Consider the following 24,014-nt stretch of genomic DNA (forward strand, 5'->3'; position numbering starts at 1 on the left):
CTTTGTCTATTATTTCATTGACTTTCTGCACAGAGCAGAGAACTCCTGTCCACCACTCCCTCGCCACCCCTCCCTGAGGGTTTCTCACCCACGGAGAAGGCGGTGAACTGGAGGTGAAACGAACTGGAAAGCGTTGACCCAGTCCGTCGCCAGCGTGTCCCGGTCAGGTCGTCGTCTCCAGCTAAAGCAATCGCGTATAAAAGCAAAATCCTTTGCCTATAAGGGCTAAAGTAGGGTCGCGCTAGCAGCTGGCCTGGCAAGGCGCGGCGCGGGTGGGGAGCTTGGAGTAAGTGCAGGCATCCCCAGACTTCGGGAAGTGAGGAGCACTTTCCGCTCCTCAAGCCGACCTCTTTCGCCTGGCGCCGCAGCGGAATCCTTCTAGGGCATCTAGGTGCACTGTAGAAGCCTATGGGGGTTCCATAGTCGCGGGACGCAGGGCAGAAACCTTCAAAATCTCCTTTCCTCCTGTGTGCTGGTTTGCAAACAGAATTGGCTGCCTATTTTGCCTACCCTAGGAACTCTGTCTCCCGGAAAAAAACAAAATAAACATATATATCTCCAATATCATCAACAACTCTCTCTACTGTATCCTCTCTTCTCCATAAAGATTTGGGATAGGAGATCGGTGGATGGGTAGACATCTCTCCCTCCTTCCTTTTCTAAGCAATTAAAAAAAAACATCACCTCAATGAAGGAATAATAATAATAGCAATAACAATATGAAGTGGTCGATTAGATACAAATCATCTCACAAATATTGTGTACAGTTGTAGTAAAACACCGCAGACACTTAGAAACGCTATAGAAGTTTTAAAAAAATGCAAAACTAGCCTATTGTAAAACAGATTTCACCTGAAATACAGCTGCTATAACCAAGGCGCTGAAAGGTTATTCAGAGGCACACATCTGTCTTCCCACCCCTTTCCCCATCCCTACCCCGCCCCCAAGTTACTCGACTCCTTTCTCTTCCTAGAGAGGAGCGACCAAAAATCAAAACAAACAAACAAACAAACAAAAAAAACAACCTTACTTAAAGTAAACAGCGTATTTGATCAGCAGAAAAGGTTGGAGGGAAGTGTTTTTCTTGACGCATGGGGATATGAGGTCCCTGCCTGGATGCTTGATGCAACTGTGTATCCGCGTTAAGCCTGAATGCCTACGTGTGTTTCTTTTCTTAGCGTAAGTTAGACTCTTCTGTTGGGAAAAGAAAAGAAAAAAAAATGGAAGGAAGGAGAAAAGAAAGAACAAACGAGAGAGAGAGTGAGAGAAATCGCAATAATAAAGCTAGAATTAAAGGAAGAGAGTGGAAGAGAAAGAGGAATCCGCGCTGCTCCCAGTGCGGCCGGCCGCTTCCTGGCTTCCTGCAGTCAGAGATCATGGCAGGATGTGTCTGTTTTCACCGTGTGCGTGTGCGAATAAACCTCATGTGGCTGCTGATCCCCTGGTGGAGTCATTCTTTTCTCTTTCTGTCTTCGATTACAGAACCAGACACGCACCACTTCTTTCTCCAACTGGAGGCTGTCTGCCAGCGAGGAAATCTCCTGCGCCGCAGGCTTCGGACACTTGAGGAAATGCGTCTCCAGTACGCCCTTGACACTCACCTCGATAGAGGTTCGCTTCTTCCGTTTGCGACCCTGTGCCGCGATCTTGTCAATGCTGGTCGGGCTCCCTGTGGATGAATCAGCCTCTTCCAGCCACTTGTTTAGCAGCGGCTTCAGCTTGCACATGTTCTTGAAGCTCAGTTGTAAGGCCTCGAATCTGCAGATGGTGGTCTGCGAAAACACGTTTCCATACAATGTGCCCAGCGCCAGCCCCACGTCAGCCTGCGTGAAGCCCAACTTGATTCTTCTTTGTTTGAACTGTTTGGCAAACTGTTCCAACTCATCCGAGGTTGGTGTCTCCTCGTCCGAATGGTCCAAGCAGTGATGCGAACCTAGGTCGCCGTGGTCTGGGGCTTCCCGGAGCACTGGATGTAAGCTCTGAGCTGAGGCAGAGGCCGGCGGTGGAGTGAGCCCCCCGTGCTCCAGCATGCCGCTCACCGTGAAGCCAGGCTGCGAGTACACATTAAGGGGTTGGCTGCTCGACGTGATGGACGGATTCGGAGCTGGGCTCGCTCCCCAGGCATTCGGATGGTTAGTGTGCGGAGAGTGGTGGGAAACATGCGGCGAGCGATGATGGATGATTGCGCCCAACTGTAGGTCTTCACGCGCAGGCTTCACGTCTTGCTGTTCCAGGGGGCTGGTGGCCAGTGTGGAGGACCATGGCCCTCCATCGCTCAGACTGGTTACCCAATGATGCCCGAGGGGATGCCCATTGCTAGGAACTCCCTGCAAGTAATCACTTTGGAGAAGTTTCTGAGGGTTTCGGAAAGGACTCCCCTGCTGCATGCCCGCAGAGTCCGCATGGACTAGAGAGCTGGAAGTGAGAATGCTGTAGGGATTCGAGGCAGCTGTGGCCATGGTCGGTGAGGATCCCCTACTAGTTATAATGTGGCAAAGGGAGCAGCTTCAGTCTTTGACATCTACTGTGCGGGGAGCCAAAGCAGCGAGAGCGAGTTACCGGCATCCGCTGAGGCCAATTGCATCGCGTCTTGACCTGGCCTGCCACGAACTCCACCAATGGCGGAGCGAGAGGCCGAGCTAGCTTTCCAAATTAGGCGGGCGAAGCTTGAGAGTTTCGGTGAGACCCAAGCAGGAAGTGAATCAATCTTTTGGCTCCATTGGCTGCCTGGCGCTGAGTGGCAGGAGCTTATTTGGTTGACCCTTCCCCCAACCTACCCCCACTCTTGGACTTCAGGGATGTTTGTAGAGGAGCGGGAAGGATGAGAGGGAGTGTGTGCGTGTGTGTGGTGCGGGATATAATTTTAGAACTCTTTTAGGTTTAGATTAACCCAAATAAAGAAGAATATTAAGAAAACAATATAACTTTAAATGCCATCCAGATCTTAGCGGATATGGATTTTTCTCGGATAAATTAGGCACTCTGGGTTCATTGGGTGCCAGAGAGTGAAAAACAAAACCCCACTCTAGGCTTTGAGCAAAGGAACATGTTCGGTATGACCCTAAATCTAGTATCAAAACCCATGATCCCAATAAGAAATATTTCAATGCGTTTAATTTCATTTTTCATTTATAAGAAACTGTATACCAAGTAAAAAAGCATCTAAGAAAAAGATGCTGAAAATCTTCTGGAAAACAGACAAACAAAAACATGTTGATTTAAGACAAGAAGCACTGGAAAATCCCGAGAAAGTAAAATTTAATGTGATACCAGCAAAAATCAGTTATTTTGAAATTTGTCTTCCAATTTAGTTGGTTAATTAGTAGTTTGTTTTTTTTTTTTTTTTTACTGTTCCGCTCCGTGTCAGCTCCCATCACAGGTCTCACAATTTTTGTCAGAGGCAACTCTTGCTGAAGAGGGTAACCCTCCTACGCATTCACCCGAGACACACTGCGAGCCTTTCCACTCCCAGTAGGTACACAGGCGAATGCTCCTGACTAGCGGCGCCCAGTGTTGTCCCCTAGGAAAATTGTTTTTAACACACACATCTTCAAACCACCCCAAATCCCACACAAATTGAAGAAAATGGAAATCAATTAGTGTGCCCTGGAAATTCAGAGAGAGAGAGAGGTAGCTGGTGGTCTGTTTGGCGTTAAGTACCGCCTTCCCCAACTCCCAACCCCCACCCCCGACATTCCCTTCAAGCTTGAATTTACTTTCAGATTGGGAAGACGGGACTGTTTTTACATTTTAGTTAGAGGAAAATAGAGGAAAGACTTGTACTCCACCTAAGCTTTTATAAGTTCGGAAGGACAAGTCTATGTGCTCCACAGCCCAGTGCAAAGGTATTGCTTTCAAGCAGAGTACGGTGAAATGCAAAGATTTTAGATTTGCTCTAGCAAAGAAAGGCAACATCAACATCGGATACCAGGCATGATCTTTGAAGTTAAAAAATGACCTTTCATTGCATAATTTTGGAGATAACCTAGTTGCATAATTACATTTGCACTTGCAGAAGACAGCATCAGAGTTCCCTTATTGGTTTAAAATTCCATTAAATATATTGCAAGAGCTCCTAGGCTAAGCTTGATTTAAATTTGCATACATTTTCATATATTTAGCAGAAATAAAAGAAGGCTTGCAGCTACCAGAAAGTCATCAAGGCATTAGTTTCTCTGAGAAGACAGATCTGAAGAAAATGCAAGAAAACGAGAAAAAATATCAACAAGGTGAGCTTATTCTGCCATTCCTTTATGTAGCTATAGTGTATATTTCCTGTAAAATGAGTAATTTCTTATGATAGCACAGAGCAGTAAAAGCTTATGTTAGGAAATGTGAACAGTGTCTATTATGCAAGAAAGATTGGCATCTGGTTGAGATCTATTTCTTTCTTTCTCTTTCTCTTAAAAAAAGGATAAGCACTTGTAATTATTGGCAGAGAGGATCGTTTGCCATCTTCCCCCTCCTTCTCCCCCACTGAAATTGTGTTTTCATTTGCTGGTGTCCTATTGTAAAGGTTTATCTGCTTTTAACCTAGAAATTGATTTTCCCTCCCTCCCTTTCCTTTTCTTTCCCTTTCTTTTCCTTTCCCTTCCCTTTTCTTTCCTTCCTCTACCCTCCGCTCCCCTCCCCTCCTCTCCTCTACTTTCTTCTTCTCTTTCTGCCCAGGAATGTCATTTCTTTACTACCAAATGTGTATATTTTCCTTTGCAAGAATTCAATTTCATTTGTACCTAAAATTTTGCTTCATGAAGAAAAAATGACTTTATAAAATTAAACAAAATAAAAGTTTTCAGGCATTCTGTTAGACTGCCTGTTCAAGGATACATTTGCCAGTCCGAGTGGGTTCAGTTTAGAGGTCAGAGGAAAACGCATTGAAGAAACCATAGGAACAAAAAGTTCATGATCATTTCCAGGTTGTTGTGGATTCTCCAACCCCACAATCGCAGCTGTGTTTGGTGAAAGAGTTTCAAATCTTAGCTTGGTCATTCTAGGAATTAAAGCAATTATCAATTTATAAGACTTTTGCATGAAGAAGAAGGGGGACCTCTTTCAATTTTGACTTGCTTGATTTCTTACAATCTACCTTCCTCTTGCCAGTGGCTTCTGTTCTGGACAAAGGGGTTTGACCAGAGGTGCAAAAGTAGTTCAGATCTTTTGCCCCGAGGCTGGTTGAGGGGGGAGGTGTCAAGGATGTGGGCATCTGCACCCAGCGACAGGTTTTTCCACACTGTTGCTTTCCAGTCTTTGAATACAAGAATAAATTCTGTCAAGAGGAAAATAAAACGATGTTAGTTGTCTTTCTATTTCCATTATTTCCTTTCCTTTTTCCTTCTTCCTTCGTTTTAATAATTAGTTCCCATGAATATAGATACTGTTTATTGAATTCAGATGGAAACATGTCCTTTAGCAGTTGAGATACAATTTCTTTCACACAAGATGGCAAGGTTCTTTGTTTTTGAAGAAAATATCTGCATATAGTCACATCTTCTTCCTGTTCTATCTAATCTACTGGAGAGGTTTCCTTCACCCTCTCCTGTCAGTCTAACTTCCCAAGTGTAACAGATGCCGCTCTCAAGCGCTCCTTTCTGCGGCTTCTCTTTATTCAGCCTTGCATATTTCTCCCCATGATCTGGGTTTCCATAGAGAGAGGAATAAAAGGGGGGACCATGGTCACAAATCCCCTGCCCCATGCGAAATAAAAGAGCCTCATTCAATAGAGAACCTTGTCTGGACATGGGAGAAAAATAAGTCCAAGTGAAGCTACTGTTGCAAAGAGCTGGTAACTTATTTTTTGTAGACTTCATTTTACCTTAAACTCAAAATTTACCACTGGTAAACCTGTCCACTTGGATAGCTGGGATAAATACACAGCTTGGTGCTCTTCTCACTGAGATCTTGAAGTCCACTGCCAGATCCTGGGATCTGATTTACCCCACCCCCTCCAGAGCTATGGTTTGAATATAAAAATGGCTGTGAACCCTGCCAGGCTAGGGCAGCTAAAAGTCACCCTAGAGAAGAGCCAGACTTAGAATTGGAGGAAATGTAATTTTAGCAAATCTACACACCTATTTCCAGCAAGGCAACACAGGTTTCCATTACCATGCCTGGCCATGACACAGCACCAACTTCATTCCACCTAGAATTGCCTTCATACCCAAACTCACCAGGCAACCCTACCTATCATTTTGCTGGTTTTTAAAAGGGCAAATCAGTTAATTTTCAAAAACAAGCCAGATCAGCTTGATTTACTTGTACTCATTTATCTGTAACGTGGGAGTTTACAGTGACTTTCTTCTCTCACAAGATTTAAGGATATAAAACAATTCCTGAAAGACTTCACAGACCCCATGCCCGCCTCCTTCCCTTTCTAAGTAAGGAAGGACTCACAAAAGAAATTAAGCAGATTAAGGTAGTTCAGATTGCCTGTTCCTGTGGAAGCATCCAAGCGTGGTTGTGGCTGGGAAGCCTGTGCCCAGGCTGGTTCAGAACATGCCCCGGCCATGGAAATTCTGCCCCTTGTAAATTTCATATTTGAGTGTAGATTATGAAGTGTTTTCATTATCAGTACAAATTGGAAAAGGGGAGATTATCTGGGCCTAGAGCTGGTGGAGACTGAGGATGGGGTTAAGGAAAGAAGTCCAAATGGCCTGATTTGAATGTGTATAATGCAGACTGGAGCTCCAGATGGTAGGACATAGTACATATGCATGACCAAAGATTGAAAACTTTATTTTCAACATAAATTCACTTTGGAAACAGGGACAGTTAGATTGGGCTTGGTGGGGAGAAGTATACATATTCTTGTTATAACCAGGGAGCTCCTGAGGGATGGAAAACAGTTGAACAGCCTCTTCAAAGCAACAGAGAAAGAAACCTTTTCCCTGATGTCTGTACACTAAGCTCATGAGACATTCTCAATGTGAGACACAGCTGCCCTTCAAAGCACCAGTTTACTGCAGCTGCTCTCATAGTTCTTATTGTTATTGTTGTTGTTCTTCTTGGCAAACTGCATGGGGAAGGAGGTAAGGGGCTTTTAATATTCTGAGGGATAATTTTTTAAAAATTAGATGGCATTAGCAGACATGAGCCAATACTGATTCAAGCTCAACTAGTTCATTTTTAAAAGATCTCTGTTGGCATTCCTTGAACATGAAGAAAAGGATATTTAGAGAAAAGGAGAAAGGGAAAGAATGGAGTGACAACATACAGCAAATGCTGCAGCAGAAACAAGGTTATTTATAAAATATAATACTCATCACAATCTTCAAGAATGCTAGTCATTTGCTAGCAAAATCGACTGTCACTGGGGCAACTGCTAACGTATCTTGTGGCTGGGGCAGAGACAGGAGGGTTAGAAGATAGATAGGAACAATAAAGACCCGGTACTGGCTCCCACCGGTGCCACTGAGTAGGCAAGGTCGAGCTGATCCTTTCTTAGTTTCTCTTCCGAGTTTACAGCTTATTTCTTCCCTTGGCATTGCCAGATTTTACAGCATCCCAGGAAAAGAACTCTATAGGGACAGAGCTATTGTGCAATATTCTATGTGGGTATCATTTTTCCCAGTACTAGAATTTAGGGTGTTTAGAAATCATTATGGGTATTTGCCAGTCACATTTTTTTGTACTACAAATAAGGACAAGTTTCTAGGAGTCCAGTCAATTGCTTTTTAAAAAATACAGATCCAATGTGGAATTACTTCCATGTGTGTGTGTGTGTGTGTGTGTGTGTGTGTGTGTGTGTGTGTCTGTCGGTCTGTATGTCTCTCTCTCTATAGTGAAGTCACAGATTGTTTATAAATTGTGGTGATTTGTAATTTTTTTTATGTTTACTTTTTTTTTTAAACAGAAGTGGTAGGAGCATTTAAAGAGAAAAAAAAATAGTTTCAGCTGTGTAATTGATCTTGTAGAGATCTCGTAGAGATGATCTATTACTTTAAACTCTGTGTGTGTATATATATATATAGGACACGTCAATAAGTCCATCTAGTTGAACATTAGAGGCTGTTTATAAATCACTTTGTTAGTTAATAGAGCAGCCTCAAATTGCAATTCACTTCCTTCTTCATGGACAGATTAAGGTTTTAACATATAAAATTCTAAGAATACTCCTCCGGTTTCATTAATAACTGAGGTTGTGTTTTAGGCATGTGTGTCTCACTTCTTTAGTTAATAGTATTTATTTGAAGTGGCTAGCATTCTGTGTTCCCGCTACCCACCCTGTGAAGTGATTGAACTATGGAAACTTGATTATATATTGAAATATGGGGTCCTTCTAAGAAAAGGCTTTTAGTAAGTAATCAGCTGAATATTGGGGGTTAATGTTACCATTTTTTGTGTCCCATGATGAGCAAGAATCTATGTCATATTTGAAAGTAAGCAAATGACCAGATTTAACCTCCTATCATTTATTCAGAAATTTCCCAGAGCGATTTGGTTGGGAAACAGGCTGATGATTGAGAGAAAAATGTATTAAAAAGTATTTTAAAATCAAGTATTATATATCAAGTATAAATATATAATTAATACATGAGAGAGAAGTGTTTGGGGAATAGTCCACTTTATGAAGACTTTTGGAGGATTCATTTTTTACAAGAATATAAGAGCTTCCTCTGTTGTGATTGCTGTGCTAGTTCTCCGGGAGGGGGGTTTTAATTTCCTGAATACTCTTAAAAATCTGCATATCCTGTAACTTTCCTTAAGGCCACTTTTTTGCACTTTGCCCCAGTCTCCACTGGGGGAATCAATTTGGCTTGCCTGCTTGGGAAAGAGATCTATTTGATCTAGTATTTCAGTTTCTAGGTGCTTATGGATTCATGCCATTGTGTGTGTGTGTGTGTGTAAATTTTATATCCAAGAAGTTTTTGAAAATTTTTTTTCAATGTTCAAGTGCTCAAGAGGCCAGCAAAATAACTCAGCCCTTACCAGGTCTTCCCTCTTGGATCTGCTCCCTAGACCACAACTCTGCAGCTAGTCCAGTCTCAATTCTGGTGTTGTTATGAACCCAAGTCCCTTAGCTTGAACCTGCAGAGAGTCAGAACTATGCAGAATCAAAGAGCTGTCCCAAAGTCCTGAACAAGATCTTGGTGGGAGGGGATGTGATCTGGGCAGCAACAGTATTCCTCACCTCTGAGAGGTAGCCTGGCTAAAATGCTTGGGTGAAACCCAGAGGCTTGACCTGCTTTAGCCTCTGAAATACATCCTGAATAGAGATGGCTGGACAAGGACAGGGGTGGGGGCTTTCAACTGGGAGATTCCGTGTTAAGCTAAGTTGGTAGATGAATATTCCTTGAGCTGAATGGGCCCTATTCTGACAATCGAGCAGCTATCGAGAGGGGCTTATTTTGCCAGCTTCTTGGCTTGGACTGTCCTGCCCTCCCCAGCTTCTCATCCTCTATTTGGAACAGGTTCCATAGGAAGGAGGAGGGTGAATTTCCCAGGTCCAAAGTGGAGGGAGGTGGCCAGGATCTAGAAAAGCCAGTGCCAGGGCAGCTGTGTGAGCTGTGTGATTCTGGGGGCCAGCAGGCAATTAATTTTGGGGGGTTCCCTGGACCTAGGCTGAGCATCCTTGTCCCTTGGTTCTTTCCTCTGTGGGCCCCTTAAACATTTGTAAGCCCAGTGTCTCCCTCTCTAGGCCTGAACAAAGGTGAGATGATTAAGGTAACCATTTCTTTGAAGATACAACCCAGCCCCTTTACTGCCAGACACTTTATGTTATCAGAATTCTGCCTCAGTGACACTCTCCCTTGGAGGTGTGCTTAGGAAAGCAGCCACCCCATGATTCTTCTTGTGTGTGTATGTGTTGGGGGTGATAGTCACCTTAAAATATTTTATCCAGGCAGGAAAATGTTAACTCAGATCATATTGAGGGCATCAGGATTTAAGCCTCCCTAATCCTCTTTAAAAAGAACAAATTTCCTGTTTATAACAATTGACAAGGGCAAGAGAAACAGGCTTCTAAGGAAATACACTTTGGGCAACCTAAATAACACTAATTTTTTTTCTTTTACATCCTAAACATTTCTCTTGCATACTCAAATCATTGAGGTTATCTCATTTGGCCCACTTACCCTCCTTTTACTACTTGTACTTTCTGAGAGAGATTGAGGTTCCTGTTCTCATTTAAACTATAATTCAATCATATATGCCCTCATCTTTACCTTTAGATTCAGTATTTCCCTAGGTGCTTGATGTAAATATTAGATATGCACTCCCCCTTAAATGGATCACATATACCTTGTGTGTGTGTGTGTGTGTGTGTGTGTGTGTGTGTGAGAGAGAGAGAGAGAGAGATTACATGGCTGAAATTTACATATTGAAGAACAAACTTATTTGAGTGTAAATTGACTTCAAAAGTGACCTGAACTCTGTATCTCTGTGTATGGATCTGAACTTTGCAGAAGCTGAGTCTTAGAACTGTAGAAGTTTGATTTTCTTTTAACTTTTAGTGGACACCTTTGTAGAAAACTGAAATTTGTCCTTTATGAACACCCACATTATTGATGGAGAGAAGCATTTGATTTCTTCCTCTTTTATGCCCTTCAAATTGAAGAATTGCATTTTCAAACACATTCTTATGTTTTCAATATTATTGAGGAGTCTGCAAAGTTTTATAAAAAGATGGAAAATAAGTCACATCACACAAATAGAAACATTTTGGTAAAGATATTCTTTTTTTCCTGAGATTTTACTACTAAAAATATAGACAAAACTTTCTTAAAACAGTTCTAGTAAGATGATGCCTTGCATTATAAATTTATTCTTCTCTTTACATGTCTTTAGAGTAAGTCTCATCCCAGAAAACCAGATTTAAAACTCTATTTAATTATCCACCTTACCATATTTTAAAAGGTGTAATATCTGTACATGCTATGAAAGGAAATCAAAATATAGTTACTGGAAATTGTGGGGAAATGGTAGAACAATGGAATGAAGTTTAGAGTAGAAACAAGTGTACTGAACTTTTTAATAACCTTTAAACATTCTTTACAACATATAAAAAATAACTGTGTCTTTATGGGATAAATGCTTACTTTTGGAGGTGATTATTGAAAGTAAACAATGATCATAAATAAGCTAGCTCTGATGAATGATTTCTGAGAAATATTAAATGCCCCTAGCATACATAATTATAGCTGGACACTCTGTTTTCAAATGTGTATGAGTGTTTCTGGCTTGGTGGATCTGCAAACTGCTTTGAAATGACCAGTTTTGTGTAAGTATATTTCAAGTAAACCCAGTAAATTGAGATCATTCTCTATCAGTTCAGTTTATGCTTTATAGTTAGTTTAACATTCTTATTTGATTGTCTTAGTAATGTGAATTGCCTACAGCGCCTGATGATACAGCTTTAATTCTGTTTTAAAGGTCATGTAAACATGTGACTGTAATGTAAGGAATGGAAATTCAATTCCCTTTTAATGTTTCCTCACATTTATTCCACAACTTTCACATAGAAAATTAGCATGATTTAATATAAAACTATTTTAATGTTATGATTTCATTAAAATCCTTTTTCAATATTTTACTTTTCCTTTTGCAGGGCTAAGAAGTCTTCCTCCACTTTGCAGTGCATAGCTTATGCAACATACATTACTCATACTGGAGGCAGAAAAATATTTCTGTCAAGATCTTTTCACTTTTCCAGTGCTTTTTACTAATAAAGAACTGAGAATTTCATTTCAGTCTCTCTATAGCTTTGGGTAAAAAGGACACAAAGCAAACTAGATCATCTAACCACATTTTAGATCGCAGTGGAGAGAAAGAATATTGTGCACATGTTTAGAAGCCTCTAGTCAAAGGCAGTTTTATAATCTGAAGATATGATCAAAACTGAACTGTGGAAAGCATATCATTAAGAAGAAAAATATATTTAAAATAGAGTTGACACAGAAGAATGCTTTGGTTGTTCCAGTTAATATAAAAGCATGCAAAGTATGTCTTCAAAGTTCTATGACTTAAATATTGATGGTTAGGCAGAGTTGTGTTTTACATTGCCTTTTAAAATATATGAAGACCTTGAGATTAAGGCAACATTTTGCTAATAGATTACAGTAAAACTTCTGAAAATGTGCTTTCAGAAATTGAATAAATCTTTACAAAACAGGCAATTATTAGTGTTAAGAAATAGTAATGTAGGGTATAAGGGAGGTGAGTATGTAAACATACAGGTTGAAATAAGTGTAAAGCTTTACTTCATTCTTCTGGTGATGCCATTGTGCTCTTTAGCTTATATTTCTTCTCACATTAGCTCTAAGCTAAAATTTATTTACACTGAAATTAAGCTGGAGACAATGTTTTCAAATATCTTTCTCTTTAAACTGAATTGATCAACTGATAGAAGTGGTAAAAACAAAATAGAAAGTATATGTACATCTACTGATTAATTAGCATATTTTAACACAACAAAAAATAATTTAAAATATGCATGAATGAAGCCTGAATGTCACCAGTCTTAAATGTAGTTTCCTTTGCTGCGAGGAACAATGATTCAAAAATTTTAAATTCAAATTTGGAAGACGATTGCAGTTCTAGTGTAGGAAATGTTTTGTTCTGTGTTTATGCTTTAAAATTGTGTTGCAGTGGAGCGGTGTGATGCTTGTGAGCTTCCAGCATGACATACTGGAGCCAGGGCCAGAAGGTGCAGAAGGTGATGGTGCAGCCCATCAATCTCATCTTCAGATACTTGCAAAATAAATCTCAGATTCAGGTGTGGCTTTATGAGCAAGTGAATATTCGGATAGAGGGCTGTATCATTGGTTTTGATGGGTATATGAACCTTGTATTAGATGATGCATAAGAGATACATTCTAAAACAAAATCAAGAAAACAACTCGGTTGGATCATGCTAAAAGGAGATAACATTACTCTGCTCCAAACTGTCTCCAACCAGAAGTGATCAATGAAGTGAGAAATCATTTGGTAATACAGTTGGTTTTTTAGGTGTCCTTTGTTAGAGATGTAGTTCTAAAACATGTATTCATATTGTTGTGCTTACCCTTATGTTATTACCAGATGACAATAAATGCTGTGGGACTGTTTTTATCAAAATAATAAATAAATAAATAAAATCGTGTTCCAGGTGAATAATCATGAATGCAGATAGGGGAAAAGAGCTATGGGCATGAAAATCTTAGTTGTGGATCTAAGTGGTTAATTAAAAAAAAAAAAGTGCCTCTGGTTTTCAGCTTACACTTTCAAGAACTTTCTTTATTTTTTCTTTTTCTTAGTGGCAGGAATTCAACATACAAAGTTTATATGTAAAGCCTGAAAAAATTGCTACATAGTCATGAACACTTTGAACTCTAACAATACTGCAAAGACAGTTGATTGGTGATAAAAATCAGTATGAAAGGAGACTCTACTTTCTGTGATTTGGTCCTCTGGCCTTATGTCAGTATATCAAAATTGAAATTGCATGAAGATGAATTTTCTTTTTGCTATTTTTACATAATCTCGTGCTGTGCTATGCTTAGTCGCTCAGTCCTGTGCAACTCTTCACGACCCTGTGGACTGTAGCCAGCCAGGCTCCTCTCTCCATGGAGAGTCTCCAGGTAAGAATACTGGAAGTGTGTTGCCATGCCCTCCTCCAGGGGACCTTCCCACCACAGGAATTGAACCCAGGTCTTCCACATTGCAGGAAGATCCTTTACCATCTGAGCCACAATTTTAGTGTTGTACATATGTTCTTAGAATAAAAACTACAATTGGGAAAGCTGTATTACAGACAAATTGTAAAACTTCCCATTGTGATTTGCTTTTGATAGGAGACCTTTAGTTACATGACTATTTACTTGCTTAAGGAAATGTAAATTGTACAATGGGGACCTCTCTGGCAGTCCAGTGGTTAAGATGCTGCACTCCCAATGCAGGGGGCATGGGTTCAATCTCTTATTTAGGGAACTTGGTGCTGTAGCCAAGAAAAAAAAAAGAACAATAAAACAATATTAAAATTAAAAAAATAATTCTACAATGATGAAAGCCCTACATTTTTCTTGTTGGAATTTTCATTCTGAGCAATATATTCTAATGAGAAAATTTTTGGTTTTTCCTCTGGACTTAACAGTTTATGGACCTTACTCACAAAATTGCTGCTTTAAACAGAAATGAACAGTACAAAATAGAACTTCAAATCTAGATGACTGCATGGTCTATGTGTGCTGTCTGAGCTGAATGTCCATTACTGACTCACTTGGTTGTATGCATCTGATGTCACCTTAGCTAGGAAATATTGCATCCACAGGTGTCAATTTCAATATAAGTACACATTTTCCTTTGATGGTGCTGTCAAAAAGATAGAAATACTTCTCACAGTTGAAAATTAGCTATTTTATAACTTCATGCTCTTTCACCAGAAGAGAGAATTTTTTTTCTTGTGTGAGTAGTGTGTATCTCAGATGCTTTTCTTGGAGTAGTTGCACTAAAAATAACAATTAAAAATGGGGAAAAAACCCAAACTTTGAATTTACATCTAATCCAAGCATACTGTAATCCACTTATTAAAGAGTTAGTGGCCATGCTTCTTCAGTTGCATTCATACATACACACATTTGAAAACAAACTGCTTTTTAATGCAGTTAAAACTGCACCATCATTTATTTTCAGATTCTTTTCAATTGCAGTATATTTCCACAATTTTCTAATATCCTATAGTTTTTCTCATGAGCAATGGCATCTATTTGTATTGTAAGGATCAGTGATTTGAACACAGGTTATACAGAAACAGTTGTGGCTGATTATATTAATATTGCCCTTATCAGTAAGTACAAATATTAAGATGTTTAAGTAACTTTGTTAAATTAAACATGACATTACAAAACATGTGTCTCTTGTCAAATCACTACTTTATATAATAATACAGATGAAAATTCTTTATTATACCTGTTAGAGAAAGTTTACATATTTACTTAAAATCAACTTCATTATAACAACTGAGGGACATACAATGTGTTTGAAACAATGAGCCACAATTCAATAGTTCCTAATAATGTATGTTCTTGTATGTTCTACTGTGTGTTTTTCTTCGTTATCTTCTTATATCTGAAGTTCTATTTCCACCCCCCTTCCCTCCGTCCCTTGTATTTGATCATTTCTCTAAGTCCCTTGGCTGAACCAATCTCTTTTCATGCAGAGGATAAAAAGAGAAAAACTTCAAAGTAGGTTCAGGTAATTAACAGCTGAGGGGAATATAATCTAAACTATAGGCCCTGTTTTGCACCCAGGCTGACTCTCTGAGCCAGCCGGCAAGGGAGTGCCTATTCCCTATAGCATCTAAATCTGCTTCCTCTGAACAGCACTGCAAGGCCTCCAGTTATCACATCTGCATTTCAAACACCATGACTCTGGCATTAATTATTAATTAGCCTACAGTCACTCTAGAGGATTCAAGTTCCAGTCTGCACATACTTATTCATTGACCTCTATCTTAGTTTTTGTTGGGGAAAAAACTCAGTAGAATGCTTAATAATTTCCTTTCTCTCAGACCTTTGTTCTATTTTCATGGAGGGGAAACAGTATACTTTCCAATTGAGAATAATCACATAGTGGCCCCCAAATTTGTTTACAGTAAAATGTTTTGTCAAATGTTGATAGGCAAAGAAAGAATGAAATGATTTATAGACACTATTGAGCATTGAAATGTACTTTTAAATGTTCAACACTAACTGACTGTAGTTTCCTCGAATTTGAAGATATGGGCATTGGTAAAAGCTGTATATTTTTTAGTTCTTAATGAGAACAACTGCAGAACTTGTAAACTAAATTTCATCCTTGAAAAATACATGCATGTGATCATCTATCAAAAATATAGATGCATATGATGGCAAGGAATGTCTAAAAAATTAAAGATACAAAAATGGTTTTTAAAAAGGTGGATATTCTAATTTTGGTGTATTCTAAATAGAAATCTAAAGATATTCACATATTATCAGGAAATATTTCAATATATAAATTATTATGCTATTTGTAACAAGCCTTGGGCCTAAATATGGAAGCCTTTACAGAATAGAATTTAATTGACCTGAGCTGAGAGTTAAGCAGACCCAAGTATGTATCTTAGACCTATCACTTAATAAGTGGCCTTAATCCCATATCATTTCTGAGATTCTGACTACTCCTTAGGAAAATGAGGATAGCATTAAAACCTACTTCATGGAATTGTTATAAGAATTAAATGACATAATGCATACAAAATCCTCATCATAGTACCTGACATATGCTAATACTCATTGTTAACTATATTAGTAAATAATTGCTCTATTATTTTACTGTGAGCTTTCTATAGTTTGTCTAAATTTGGTTTTATTTAAATATCAAATCCACACTGCATGTTTTTCCCAATATGGATTTTTTGAACAGCCATGTATGAATATGTGTCCTGTTATACTACTCAAAAACTACTATCACTAGTTCCCTAATACTACTCACATGCCATCATAATTACCTGCTTCTGCACCCCAAGTAATGTTTTCTTGCTTTGTATTGTGACATTTATTCTGGAATCTAGTCATCACTGATGAAAATCTCTCCTCTTAATAAAAGAACCCCTGTGGGTTTTCCCAAATATTTTAGCTTCTATCCTTGGAATGAGGGGTCTCCTCTGGAACCACTGCACCTGTATGCTGTTTCCTTTCTGTGGAATTCATCCAGGAATCCCTTTTCAGGGAAACTGTGACAAAAGTACAATTTGAGCATAAATCTTGCTATTTCTGGGCTTCCTCTAGTGGTAAAAAACAAACAAACAAAAAACCTGCCTGCCAATACAGAAGACGTAAGAGATGAGGGTTCAGTCCCTGTGTTGGGAAGATCCCCTGGAGGAAGGCACTGCATTCTACTCCAGTATTCTTGTCCAGAAAATCTCATGGACAGAGGAGCCTGGTGTGCTACAGTCCAAGGTCACAAAGAGCTGGACACTACTGAAGCATCTTAGCACACATACACTTACTATCTGCCAAGATTGAGTCTGTTTCTAATACTGAAGTGGAAAGAGATGGTGTCTTGTTCTGAGTTTAAATCCAAAAATCCTGTTTCATACAAAGTTATAAACAATAGTTAAAGCCTTACTATAAACACTCTGTACTGTTTAGATTGTTTTGTTTTTTGTATAGAAAAAGTGTGTTTTTATTAAAGATTTATGTATTTACAATTTCTTATTTTAGCATGGTTTTCATTGTTACCATTAACACTGGCAGAAAATTAGGTTAGTCAGATTAGCTGAGGTGAGAATGTCAACTTACCTGAGCAGATAATGCTATTAAAGTGAATTTTAAACACATATCACAAGTGCAAGTAAAACGTCACCTAAATAATAATTGTACCATGTAAAAAAAATTAATGGTTAGTCAATCAGTTTCCTAGTGGAATAAAACTTTGTGTCAAATCTTGCTACATTTCTCATTTTTTGGTTGTTGTTCACATGCTAAATCGTGTTCGACTCTTTTTGACCTGATGGACTGCAGTAAACCAGGCTTCCCTGTCCTCCACTATCTCCCAGAGTTTACTCAAACTTATATCCATTGCATCGGTGATGCCATCCAAACATCTCATCCTCTATTGTTCCCATCTCCTCCTGCCATCAATCTTTCCCAGCGTCAGGTTCTTTTCAAACCAGTCAGATCTTCACATCAAGTGGCCAAATATTGGAACTTCACTTTCAGCATCAGATCACCCAATGAATATTTAGGGTTGATTTTCTTTAGAATTAATTGGTTTGATCTCCTTGATATCCAAGGGACTCTCAAGAGTCTTCTCCAAACCATATTTCAAAGGCATCAATTCTTCGGTGCTCAGTTTTCTTTACAGTCCAACTTTAACATCTGTATATGACTAATGGAAAAACCATAGAACCCAAGAAAATAAAATCTGCCATTGTTTCCATTCCCCTTCCATCTATTTGCCACAGAGTGATGGTACCAGATGCCATGATGTTAGTTTTTTGAATATTGAGTTTTAAGCCAGCTTTTTCTCTTTCTTATTTCACCTTCATTAATAGGCTCTTTAGATCCTCTTCGCTCTCTGCCATTAGGGTGGTATCATATGCATATCTGAGGTTGTTGATATTTCTCCCCACAATCTTAATTCCAGCTTTTGATTCATCCAGCCCAGCATTTCACATGCTGTACTCTGCACAGAAATTAAATAAGCAGGGTGACAATATACATCCTTGACGTGCTCCATTCCCAGTTTTGAACCAGTCCATTGTTCCATGTCTGGTTTTAACTGTTGCTTCTTGACCTGCATACAGGTTTCTCAGGAGGCATGTCAGATGGTCTGGTATTCCCATCTCTTTAAGAATTTTCCACAGTTCCTTTTCGTCCATGCAGTCAAAGGCTTTCCTGTAATCAATGAGGCAGAAGTAGATGTTTCTCTGGAATTCCTTTGCTCTCTCATGATGGAATGAATGTTTGCAATTTGATATCTGGTTCTACTATTTTTAAAATACAACTTGTACATCTGGAAGTTCTCAGTTCATGTGCTGTTGAAGCCTAGCTTGAAGGATTTTAACCATTACCTTGTTAACATGTGAAATGAGCACAACTGTATGGTAGTTTGAACATTCTTTGGCATTGCCCTTGTTTGAGATTGGAATGAAAACTGACCTATTCCAGTTCCCCTATGGCTTAGTAGATAAAGAAACTGCTGGATTCAGGCAGATGCCGTTCCATCCCTGGGTGGGGAAGACCCCCTGAAGGAGGAAATCACAACCCACTCTGGTATCCTTGTTTTAAAATTCCCATGAACAGTGAAGCCTGGTGTGCTACAGTCCATGCAGTCACAAGAGTCACACATGACTAAGCATGTGCTGCTGTGGCTTTTGCTGAGTTTTCCAAATTTGCTAGCATATTGAATGCAGCACTTTCACAGCATCATCTTTTAGGATTTGAAATAGCTCAGCTGGAATTCCATCACATCCACAAGCTTTGTTCATGGTAATACTTCCTAAGGACCACTTGACTTCATATTCCAGGATGTCTGGCTCTAGGTGAGTGAACACACCATCGTGATTATCGGGGTCATTAAGACCTTTTTTGTACAGATCTTATGTGTATTCTTCCCACCTCTTAATCTCTTCTGCTTCTGTTAGATCTTTGCTGTTTCTGTCTTTAATTGTGCCCGATTTTGTATGAAATGTTCCCTTGTTATCTCTAATTTTCTGGAAGAGATCTCAAGTCTTTTCCATTCTATTGTTTTCATTTTTTTTCCCCTGTGTTGCTCACTTAAGAAGTCTTGTTTATCTCTCCTTGCTATTCTCTGGAATGCCACATTAAATTGGATATATCTTTCCCTTTCTCCTTTGCCTTTTATTTCTTTTGTCAGCTATTTTTAAAGGCCTCCTCAGACAACTGATTTGTTTTCTTGCATTTCTTTATTTCTGGGATGGTTTTGGTCACTGTCTCCTATACAATGTTACAAACTTCCATGCATAATTCTTCAGTTCTAATCCCTTGAATCTATTCATCAATTATAAACGATTTCCTTTAGATCATACCTGAATGGCCTAGTGATTTTCCCTACTTTCTTCAACTTAAATCTGAATTTTGAAATAAGGAGTTCATGATCTGAGCCACAGTCAGCTCCAGGTCTTATTTTTGCTGACTGTATAGAGCTTCTCCATCTTTGGCTGCAAAGAATATAGTCAATCTGATTTCGGTATTGACAATCTGGTAATGTCCATGTGTAGTGTCATTGGTTGTGTTGCTAGAAGAGTATGTTTGCAATGACCAGTGTGTTCTCTTGACAAAACTGTGTTAGCCTTTGCCTTGCTTCCAAGGCCAAACTTGCCTCACTCCAGGTATCTCTTGACTTCCTACTTTTGCATTCCAGTCCCCTATGATGAAAAGGACATCTTTTTTTGGTATTAGTTGTATAAGGTCTTATAGGTCTTCATAGAATCCTTAAACTTCAGCTTCTTCAGCATCAGTGGTTGGGGCATAGACTTGGATTACTGTGATATTAAATGGTTTGCCTTGGAAATGAACCAAGATCATTTTGTTGTTTTTGAGATTGCACTGCGTTTCAGACTTGGTTGTTGACTATGAGGGCTACTGCATTCCTTCTAAGGGATTCTTGCCCACAGTAGTAGATATAATGGTCATCTGAATTAAATTTGCCCATTCCAGTACATTTTAGTTAATTAATTCCTAAAATTTCGATGTTCAGTCTTGCCATCTCCTGTTGACCATGTCCAATTTACCTTGATTTATGTACCTAACATTTTGGGTTCCTATGCAATATTGTTCTTTACAACATCAGACTTTACTTTCACCACCAGACACATCCACAACTGGGTAACTTTTCCACTTTGGCTCAGCCTTTTCATTCTTTCTGGAGCTATTTGTCTGCTCTTCCCCAGTAGTATATTGGGCACCTACTGACGTGGGGATTTCATCTTCCAGTTTCATATCCTTTTGCCTTTTCATACTGTTCAAGCTATGCTCAGTATTCAAGGCAAGAATACTGAAGTGGTTTGCCACTCCCTTCCCCAGTGGACATTTTGTCAGAACTCTCCACCATGATCCATTGCTCTTGGGTGGCCCTGCACGGCATGGCTCATATTTTCACTAAGTTACATAAGGCTGTGATACATATGATCACTTTGCTTAGTTTTCTGTGATTGTGGTTTTCTTTTTGGAGGCCATGAGGTTGTAGTTCTTGCTTCTTCTGTCTTCCCACTGATGTATGAGGATAAGAGGTTTGTGCAACCTTCCTGATGGGAGGGACTGGCTGTGAGGAAAACTGGATCTTACACTAGTGGGTAGGGTCATGCTTAGTAAATCTTTAATCCAATTTTCTGCTCCCTCCCTGATTAGTTGTTAGGCCTGAGGTGGCTCAGTGCTGGAGTCTGTAGTCTCTCTGGTAGGGCTTCTGACTCTATGGAAAGGCTAATCATGATCTCTTCCAAGAGAACTCATTCCAACACACTGCACCTCCTAGGACTTCACTGCCAGTGCTCCTGTTACTGCGGCAGGCCTCTCTCAACCCACATCTCCAGAGGAGACTCCCACATACTCACTATCAGGTATGGCTCAATCTCTTATGGGTAATTGTTCCTTTCTCCTGGGTCTTGGTGTGCACAAGGTTTTGTTTGTGTCCTCCAAGAGTCTCTGTTTCCCCCAGTCTTGTGGAAGTTCTGTAATCAAATCTTGCTGACATTCAAATCACATTCCCTTGGGATTCCCAGGCCCTTCGCTAGATACCTTAGTTGGGAAGTCTGATGTATGGCCTAGAACCTTCACAGCAGTGTGAGAACTTCTTTGGTGTAATTGTCCTCAGTTTGATTCACTCACCTGACAGCTCTATGGTAGGACTCCAAGGTCTGTGGTGGGACTAATGGTGACCTCTTCCAAGAGGACTTATGCCACACACCCCACATCCCAAGACTACTGCAGCCAGTGCCCCTGCCCTATGGTAGGCCACTGCTGACCCATGCCTACACAGGAGACCCTCAAATACTCATAGGTAGGTCTGGCTCAGTTTCTTGTGGGGGTCATTAATCCTTTCCCTTGGGTCCTGATGTGCACAAGGTTTTGTTTGTGCTATCCAAGAGTCTCTGGCAGGCATGAGATTTGATTTGAACATGATTGCACCCCTCCCATCTTCTCTTTTCAGCTTCTTCTTGGTCCTTGAACACGGGGTATCTTTTTTAGGTGGGCTCCAACATCCTCCTCTCAATGGTTGTTCAGCAGCTAGCTGCAATTTTGGTGTTCTTGCAGAAGATGAGTGCACGATTTTCTACTCCACCATCTTGAGTTCCTTTTGTTTTTAATGAAAGGCTAAAATAAAAGTGTAGAAGACATACTTAGAGAATTTTCAGGGAAAGTTAATATATTGTATGGGAATTAAAATTCTGAAAGACTTCAATAGTGTGATATGCTACGACTGAGAAAATTGGAGTTAGATGAGACTTCAAAAATCATCTAAAGTAATACAAAAATCTCTTCTATAGCACTCTTGAACAATTGTCCTGTAGTCTTTATTGGAACAAGTCTATTGATATGAACTTCACCATGTCAAAAAACAGCTTGTTTCATTTTGGCTGAGTTTTGTTAGAAAGCTATGCTTCACATTGAACCCAAATTCTTGTAACCTAGTTTGGGAAGCCTATTTGTTTCCAAATGACATCTCTTTGAATATCTGAAAACAATTTATTAACCCTGCCTTATTAACTTTTTTTTTTCATTCTTAATATCTTCAGCTACTCCACCTATTCATTATTGGAGTGGTTTTAAGATCTCTCACTCTATTTGTCTGGCATAGCAAATGCTATAGACTAGGTGGCTTTAAAAACAGAGATTTTTTTCCTCACAGTTTTGACTCAGAAGTGCCAGTATGGTTGGATTCTGATGAGGGCTTTCTTCCTGATTTGTAGATAGCCTTCTTTTCACAAATTCTATCAGATTAGGGTCCCACTCTTATGACCTCACTTGATCTTAATTACCACCTTAAGACTACATCTCCAGATATAGTCATATTGGAGAACTGGGCTACTACATATGAATTTGGGGTGAGGAGAACACAATTCAGTCCATAGCATTCACTATCCCAGATTACATACACTTAGCACTCTCACATCAGAGAAGGCAATGGCACCCCACTCCAGTACTCTTGCCTGGAAAATCCCATGGATGGAGAAGCCTTGTGGGCTGTAGTCCATGGGGGTCACTGAGAGTTGGACATGACTCAGTGACTTCACTTCCACTTTTCACTTTCATGCATTGGAGAGGGAAATGGCAACCCACGCCAATGTTCTTCCCTGGACATTGCCATTTTGAGAGTTGATTGCCATTTCCTTCTCCAGGGGATCTTCCCAACCCGGGGATTGAACCCAGGTCTCCTCGCCACTCACATTTAAACTTTTGGTGACTTCTCTCTATTATTTTCTTTGCTTTTAAGTGTCTGTAAATATAATTGTAATAATACTTTATAAGCAATTGTATGTGCTAAAAAATTCAAATTATTATATGAATTCCCTATGTTCCCTTTTTACAAATGTTTTTAAATGTTTCATATTATTTCATCTTAAGGGTGTTTTATAATTTACAAAAGCGTTCCTTTCTGTTGACTTTGCAAATACTGTAAACACAGTGAGATTTATACTTGAACCCATATTTATTTGTAAATACTTAAGGATCTTTTCATTCTTAGATTCATCTCGTGGGTGTATGCATGCATACACACATACACGCATCATGGTTTTGTTTTCTCAAATAATAACTATCCTTCTTAGAATTGTGTCATGGATAAATTTAATATTCTTGTATCTCTTAGTCTGCAATGAAAAAATGTTGAGAAGGCTAAAGGTCAAAGACAGAGTCACTGTTTTGCCACTTGAGATTTATGTTCAGGTTTACAAAGAATCGATTCATCAGCACTCATTAAGAAAATTTGTATATCAAATTACAAATTCATACAGCAAAAATTTTTCTAATGTCTCTCAGGTAAAACGTGAGATTTTGAAGTCAAAATGGACCTTAGATAATCATATATTCCAGGGCCCTAACATGAATTTGAAAAATCACTTTAATTAATTAATTTTTGGAGTTACCTCACTGCATGGCATATGGGATCTTCATTCCCAGACCAGGGATGGAACCTATGCCCCCTGCAGTGAAAGTGCAGAATCTTAACCACTGAATGACCAGGGAAGTCTCCCAAATTTTTAATGACTCAAAAACCCACCACATGTGTGGCAGTCTCTTCTAGTAATTCTATCTGAAAAAAATGGAATTTGTTCAACATATTTTGTTACTCTTTGGAAGGAAAGTTATGACCAACCTAGATAGCATATTAGAAAGCAGAGACATTACTTTGCCAACAAAGGTCCATCTAGTCAAGGTTATGGTTTTTCCAGTAGTCATGTATGGATGTGAGAGTTGGACTGTGAAGAAAGTCGAGTGCCGGAGTATTGATGCTTTTGAACTGTGATGTTGGAGAAGACTCCTGAGAGTCCCTTGGACTGCAAGGAGATCCAACCAGTCCGTCCTAAAGGAGAACAGTCCTGGGTGTTCATTGGAAAG

At 39.4% G+C, this 24,014-nt stretch overlaps 1 protein-coding gene across 1 annotated transcript; it reads right to left on the reverse strand.

Annotated features, from left to right (window-relative positions):
• Positions 1-1,367: 1,367 nt before the first annotated feature.
• On the reverse strand, positions 1,368-2,459 carry POU3F4 (POU class 3 homeobox 4). Its single transcript, XM_052663711.1, has one exon. The coding sequence runs from the start codon at positions 2,457-2,459 to the stop codon at positions 1,368-1,370; it is 1,092 nt and encodes a 363-aa protein (XP_052519671.1).
• Positions 2,460-24,014: the final 21,555 nt, after the last annotated feature.

Source organism: Budorcas taxicolor, chromosome X (genome assembly GCF_023091745.1).
Source record: "Budorcas taxicolor isolate Tak-1 chromosome X, Takin1.1, whole genome shotgun sequence".
Lineage (NCBI taxonomy): Eukaryota > Metazoa > Chordata > Mammalia > Artiodactyla > Bovidae > Budorcas > Budorcas taxicolor.

Excerpts from the sequence above, each read along its gene's own strand:
- POU3F4 (XM_052663711.1), bottom strand. The coding sequence starts at position 2,459 with ATGGCCACAGCTGCCTCGAATCCCTACAGCATTCTCACTTCCAGCTCT.